This window comes from Bos javanicus, chromosome 15, assembly GCF_032452875.1.
Source record: "Bos javanicus breed banteng chromosome 15, ARS-OSU_banteng_1.0, whole genome shotgun sequence".
Taxonomy (NCBI): Eukaryota; Metazoa; Chordata; class Mammalia; order Artiodactyla; family Bovidae; genus Bos; species Bos javanicus.
The window spans coordinates 29850172-29856360 of NC_083882.1; the positions used below are offsets into that span (position 1 = coordinate 29850172).

A 6189-nucleotide genomic window follows, 5' to 3' on the forward strand; every position below is an offset into this window, starting at 1 on the left:
AAGGGCTGGGGAGGGGGTGGTACATGAACTAAATTTTGGGGTGGGTGGGTGGCCTTGTTGAGCCATAGGGCTTCTGTCACCCATGCCATACACTTATCCCAGCCTTGGAATTACAGTGACCTGCAATTATAGTGACCTTTCTCTGCGCAGAGGGGGACCTGGGACAGCAGCAGAGCCTCCTGAGAAAGTTGGGGCTCAGGAATGGGGCGGGAAGGACATACACACTTCCCCAGAAGACAAGACTCTCCTCCCCTTAACCATTACCCAGCTGCTTCTAAGGCAGTGTCTTGAAGGAGGCGGGACGTGGGGGCGGGGGTAGGTCGGAGGATCAGCTGGTTTCGATGGACCTTGTCCTTACACTGAGCACTGGGTCGCAGATCCAGCCATGGAGGCAGCTGCAGGTAGGAGGCCGGGAGAAACCCTCCGGAGGGGACTTCAGGGCAGAGGGTGGATTGGAAGGCTTTGGAACTAGCACACACTTGGTATTGGGGCTTGGAGCCCTGAAAATAGACTGGAAGTTAGGAGGTGAGAGGTGAGTGGGTGGATGTGTCTGTCTTCCTGGTCCACGCCCTGTACTGATATGCTCAGATTTCTGTGTATATCAGAGGGCCTGGGCCAGGGAGCAGAAGGAAGGGGAAGGGAAGACCCTTTGGGAGCAGAACACAGGGCGAGTCCTGAATTTGGGGGTTCCCCTAAGTTCTTTCAGTTAATGACCATGGAAGTGGAGTCTCGGAGGGCAGACTGCCTTTCATCCCCTCACCCCTTCTTTGCCTGGCAGATCTTCAGGACACAGCCACCTTGGCCCTGTAAGTGCCGTGCTGTGAAAGACTGGGGCAAGGAGAGGAGGGAACTGAAGGTGGGAGGCTCATCAGCTGCCTTTGGCACCTCAAGGCGAGCCTGGGACCCAAGTCTGGATGTCAGCTTTCTCCTACCTGCGTGACTTGCCTCCTTGCAGGAAGTTTGAGTTTAACCCAAAGCTGGGCATTGATAATCCTGTCCTCTCCCTGGCTGAAGACTACAACCCTTCTGGTAACCTCCCCCAACCCCTTGGGGCAACCACTTCCTTTCCCCAGAGCCACTAGGGCACCACAAAGCATCCTGTCTCCTTGGACACCACTCACTGTCTCCCTCTGATAACAGCCTTGGTGGGGAGTGACTACATGGAGGTGGAAGGGGGCTAGGCTTTTTCCTTATGTCCCAGCCACTCTGCCTGGGCTGTGTTCAGCCCCACTGCCCGACACCTAACTGGGCAGAAGCCTGTCCGCTGTTCAATCACACGGGCAGGGGCTACCAGGCACAAGGTGACTTGGGTCATGTCCCCTTTCCTCCACCTTTTCTGCTGCCCACCTCCCCGTCCAGATATCTGGAGCCTGGAACGGCCTCGCTTCTACCTGCTGAATAAAGAGGAGGGCAGGACTTTTGGCTTCCATCTGCAGCAGCAGCCGGGCAGGGCTGGGCATGTGGTGTGCAGGGTGGAGCCAGGCTCTTCTGCCCAGCGTCAGGGTCTTCGAGAAGGAGACTGGATCCTGGGAGTGAACAACCACGTTGTGGAACATGAAGATTATTTGATGGTGAGGTTGGGCTGGAATCCCGGTAGTACGAGGAAACATTCTGTAGCACCTGGGGGAGACAGAAGCCTCTTGGTCACCTCCCTGGGTATGTGGGTGTGACATATCTCCCACATTGGAGGTGGGAGGGTGTGGGGTCATCTCCCAGAATTTACGGATGCCCCAGGTCAGAATGGCTGGGTGAAGGCCTCCAGAGAGCTGGTTCCCATGGTGAAGAGTTAGCTTCCAGGGAGGGGACCTTCATAAGAGGGGCCGGCCCAAGCCCACCCTGCGTGCCTGCTGTTCAGGTGATACGCCGGATCCGGGCCAGCGGGCCTCGGGTGTTGCTGACAGTTTTGGCACAGCACGTGCACGAGGTGGCCCGAGCTCAGCGGGGGAACAACACCCACCTTTGTCCCCCTCTCGGCCAGGGGGTCCGGCCTCGGCTGTGCCACGTAGTGAAAGACGAGGGCGGCTTTGGCTTCAGTGTCACCCAAGGTGAGCTTAGAGCGCGGGAGGGGTCAGCAGGGGGGCCCTGAGCCCTGTTGTGGGTGGACAGCAGGCAGAAAGTCACTCTTTGGGCTTCCAGGACATCGGGGTCCTTTCTGGTTAGTGCTGAGCCCTGGAGGAGCAGCTGAGCGGGCAGGAGTGCCCCCTGGGGCCCGGCTGCTAGAAGTGAATGGGGTCAGTGTGGAAAAGCTCACACACAACCAACTCAACAGGAAGGTATGGCTGGTTCCTCTTGTCCTCACCCCTCTGGGCTTGTCCCAGTCTCGGGAAGCAGACTCTCAATCTCCCAGTCTGATCTTGTACCTCTGTCCCCATCCTTCCCTTTCCACTCTGTGTTCGCCACACCCCTCCCCTCCCGAGGGCTTCATTCCAGGGCCTGGGAAGAAGGGCTGGGAGGGGGTGCCTGCTTCTGCCCTCCCTCCCCAGTTGGTTGATGCTAATGCCCTGCTGGGTCCCACAGCTTTGGCAGAGTGGCAAGCAGGTGACCCTGCTGGTGGCAGGGCCAGAGGTGGAGGAACAGTGTCGCCAGCTGGGAATGCCCCTGGCTGCACCTCTGGCAGAGGGCTGGGCACTGCCCACCAAGCCCCGCTGTTTGCATCTCGAGAAAGGGCCCCAGGGCTTCGGGTTCGTGCTCCGGGAGGAGAAGGGCCTTGATGGTCGCCTCGGTGAGTGGGAGCCCTGGGGATGGGGCGGGAAGGTGGGCCTTGGGGTGGGCACACCAGTGTCTGCATCTACCGCTCAGTACACACAAGTGGTGGCCCTGGCTGAACCCCAGCCCAGGTCCTCCTCCTCCTCCTGTGTACCCCTGGGTCAGTCCCCCAGTGTGCACACAGTGGCCTGGGCTGGCGCTGGGATCGGGGGGGAAGGAGCCATGAGGATGTCTGCGTCCCAGGTCAGTTCCTATGGGAGGTGGACCCAGGACTGCCAGCGGAGAAGGCCGGGATGCAGGCTGGGGACCGGCTGGTGGCTGTGGCTGGGGAGAGCGTGGAGGGGCTGGGCCACGAGGAGACAGTGTCCAAGATCCGGGCGCAGGGCTCCTGTGTCTCCCTCATTGTCGTCGACCCCAAGGCTGACCGCTTCTTCAGCATGGTGCGAGCTGAGGGGCCGGGGATAGAGATGGGGCCGGAATGGAGCAGGGCTCAGGTTAGGGAGAAGCAACGGATTTGTCCTCTTCCTCTTTTCCAGGTTCGCTTGTCTCCGCTCCTCTTTTTGGAGAGCACAGAGGCTCCTGACTCTCCCCGGGGTAGTGGCTTAGCCTCTGTGGTTGAGACCAAGAACCCACTCGTCAAAGACGCAACAGTGGCCGCTGTCCCATGCAACTTCCGCCAGTGCTTCCTGTACCCTGGGCCTGGCGGTGGCTATGGCTTCCGACTCAGCTGTGTGGCCAGCAGGCCTGGTCTCTTCATCTCCCAGGTGACGGATGCCCCGGGAACCTTGGATGTTTTCAATCCTTTGCCTCTTGATGAGCCTTCTTCCGCTTCCCTCCCAGAGCCCTAGAATACCCAGCAAACTTTTCTGTGGTGTTCCAGGCTCCTCTAGACCCCACCTATTCCACCAGGTGACCCTAGGAGGCTCTGCTGCCCAGGCAGGGCTGCAAACAGGAGACATGATTCTGGAGGTGAATGGGTATCCCATGGGTGGAGAGAAAGACCAGGAAAGACTTCAGCAGCTGGCTGAGGCGAAGCCACCCCTATGCCTGAAGTTGGCAGCCCAATCTCAGCAGGGCTTGGAAGCCTGGATTCCCCCAGGGTCCAGAGAGGTGAGGAAAAAGAGATGGATGAACTGTGAGCAGCCAGAAGAGGAGGGGGCGTGGTCAGAGAGGAGGGCAGAGTGTGAGGCTACAAGGTGAAGCAGTTTGGGGGACCCTGGTTGGGACTTTAGGCCAGGGTAGGTGGGAACAGAAAGACCCCAGAGAAGAAGCCCCTATTCCTGAGCATTCCAGTGCAGATGGGGACAGGGAAAAGGAACTCTTCTGTTCCCTGAATGACTTCTTCCCTTCTTTCTTTGCTTAGGATGGGGTTCTGGCCTCAGATCTGCTGTAGCACCCCATGCTTGGCAATGATCTGCCCAAGCTTCCCTGTCTTCACCCTCCAGCCTGAGGTGGTGGGAGCTGAGATGCTCTCTTTAAACCAGAAGCTGCAGCTTTAGGACTCCTGATACCTCCAGTCACAGGATTGTTTAAGGTCTCTCTCCCTTCCCGTGGCTCCACCTCCTGGAAGAGGGTGGGGCCAGAGCCCTCAGGTGGGCCCATGAAGGAGCTTCCCATTTGATTCCGGAGGAAGTCATGTGGGGTCTTTGGGAGCTGTGCCCCAGAGATGAGGATCTGCTTGAGATGAGCAGTGTGATTTTGTGATTTATAACAAGAAATATATATTAGGTCTTCCTATCCTTTCCTGGCAGAGAGCTTCTAAAATCCTTGGGATTTCCTAAGTAATAAGAGTGATAAAGGTGTCTTCTGTTATTCATAATAAGGCTCGTTCAATTACAGCTATCCTTGTTAATGAGGTTCCTTTTGGAAAGCACCTAAGAATGGGGCACTGGTTTCCAGGGGAACTGATCATGTGATTAGCAAGCTGGAACTTTCAGTGCCCCGCCCCCCCCCTCAGTCTCCTGGGAGGGGACAGGGGCTGGAGGTTGAATTAATCACCAGTGATCAATGGATTGATTAGTCATGCCTACATAATGAAGTCTCCATAGAAACCCAGAAGCACAGGTTCAGAGAGCTTTCTTTGTTGATGAACACATGGAGGTGCAGGGGGTTGGCACACCTGGAGAGGGTATGGAGCTTCCGTGCTCATACCCCACCCCACGTATCTCTTGCATATGGCTGTTCTTGAGTTGTGTCCTTTGTAATAAAATGGTGATCTAGTAAGTAAACCATTTCCCTGAATTCAATCACTCTAGCAAATGATTGAGCCCAGGGAGGGGGTTGTGGCTATCACTGATTGATAGCCAGTCAGTCAAAAGCACAAGTGACAGCCTGGACTTAAGATGGTATTTGAGGTTGCAGGCACTCTTGTGGGACTATGGCCAGGTAGATAGTACCACAATTGAGTTAAATTGTAACACAAAAGTTAAATTATGTCTACAGAGAATTACTTGTTGTGGGAAACCTCCCCCTCCCCCCTTTTAAAATGTGCTATATTTATTTCTCTTGAGAAAGTTTAAGCACCATGGTGGTGTGGTGGTTTAGCTGCTCCATTGCGTCCAAGTCTTTTGTGACTCCATGGACTGTAACCTCCCAGTCTCCTCTCTGTCCATGGGATTTTCCAGGCAAGAATACTGGAGTGGGTTGCTATTTCCTTCTCCAAGGGATCTTCTTAATCCAGGGATTGAACTCAGGTCTCCCGCATTGCAGGTGAATTCTTTACTAAGCTACCCAGGAAGGCTTTTAAGCTCCATAGCTAAAAGATACACAGTTGTGCATAGTGGAAACAATTGTGCGTAGTGAGTAGAATCCTGATGCTCATTTCTACCTAAACCTCCACCTGTTCTACCTGAAAGATCAGTCTGTAAGGATGAAACACAACTTACTGAAAGGAAGAATCTACAGAGGGTGAAAATGAACCATTTCTGCTGTTTCTATTATGGTGAATATATTCTGTTATTCCCAAGAGATGGCAAAACAGTTAGAATATATTTGGTTATTCCTACTTTATACAAAATTAATTAAACTAAGTAAACTTTTTAAACGACATTATAAATTCAATACAAGGCAATGCTGGGAATTCTTTTCAAAACTTCCTCCTTCCATATTTAACCAGAAATGAAGTAGAACTGAGAACGCTGTAGTAAAATAAAGGAGAAGCAGACAGTATTCCCTTTTCAGGTGGGCTGTGGGGCTGGCTATGCTTGAAGCCATCTGGAACTTGCCCTAAGCATGACTCCAGGATGTTAGGTATATTACAAGAATTTGGAGACTAGCTGCACCTTCTCTCTGTGGGCACCTGAGGATTGTGGGGGCTGGTGCCTAGTCACTCTTGGTCCTTTGTAGAAATGGCCTTTATCCACAAATCTGGCTGCCTTTGTTGGTGCTGGTGGGGATAGGGTGACCAAAAGGGCTCCAGGCTCAAGGGGTAGGACCCAGACTCTCTAGGACAGAAGTTGAGACCTTGTCAAATTTCTCTCTTCT

The 6189-nt window shown here is 54.3% G+C and overlaps 1 protein-coding gene across 3 annotated transcripts; it reads left to right on the forward strand.

Moving 5' to 3' along the window:
- Positions 1–10: 10 nt before the first annotated feature.
- Positions 11–4934, forward strand: NHERF4 (NHERF family PDZ scaffold protein 4). 3 transcript variants are annotated; one of them, XM_061440569.1, is made up of 11 exons: positions 11–401; positions 779–806; positions 892–1029; positions 1360–1571; positions 1856–2045; positions 2137–2273; positions 2518–2722; positions 2950–3146; positions 3243–3470; positions 3616–3816; positions 4070–4934. In XM_061440569.1, exons 1-11 carry the CDS (start codon positions 342–344, stop codon positions 4097–4099), a joined length of 1626 nt encoding a protein of 541 aa, XP_061296553.1. In that variant the 5' UTR covers positions 11–341; the 3' UTR covers positions 4100–4934. The 3 variants fall into 3 exon arrangements, with proteins under 3 accessions (XP_061296553.1, XP_061296554.1, XP_061296552.1); XM_061440570.1 differs by having other exon boundaries at positions 12–401; positions 956–1029; XM_061440568.1 differs by lacking the exon at positions 11–401 and having other exon boundaries at positions 416–806.
- Positions 4935–6189: the final 1255 nt, after the last annotated feature.

Coding starts and splice junctions, on each gene's coding strand:
- NHERF4 (XM_061440568.1), top strand. CDS start 545: ATGTGTCTGTCTTCCTGGTCCACGCCCTGTACTGATATGCTCAGATTT. Junction 1,030..1,359: donor TGAAGACTACAACCCTTCTG/GTAACCTCCCCC, acceptor CTCCCCGTCCAG/ATATCTGGAGCCTGGAACGG. Junction 2,274..2,517: donor ACAACCAACTCAACAGGAAG/GTATGGCTGGTT, acceptor TGGGTCCCACAG/CTTTGGCAGAGTGGCAAGCA.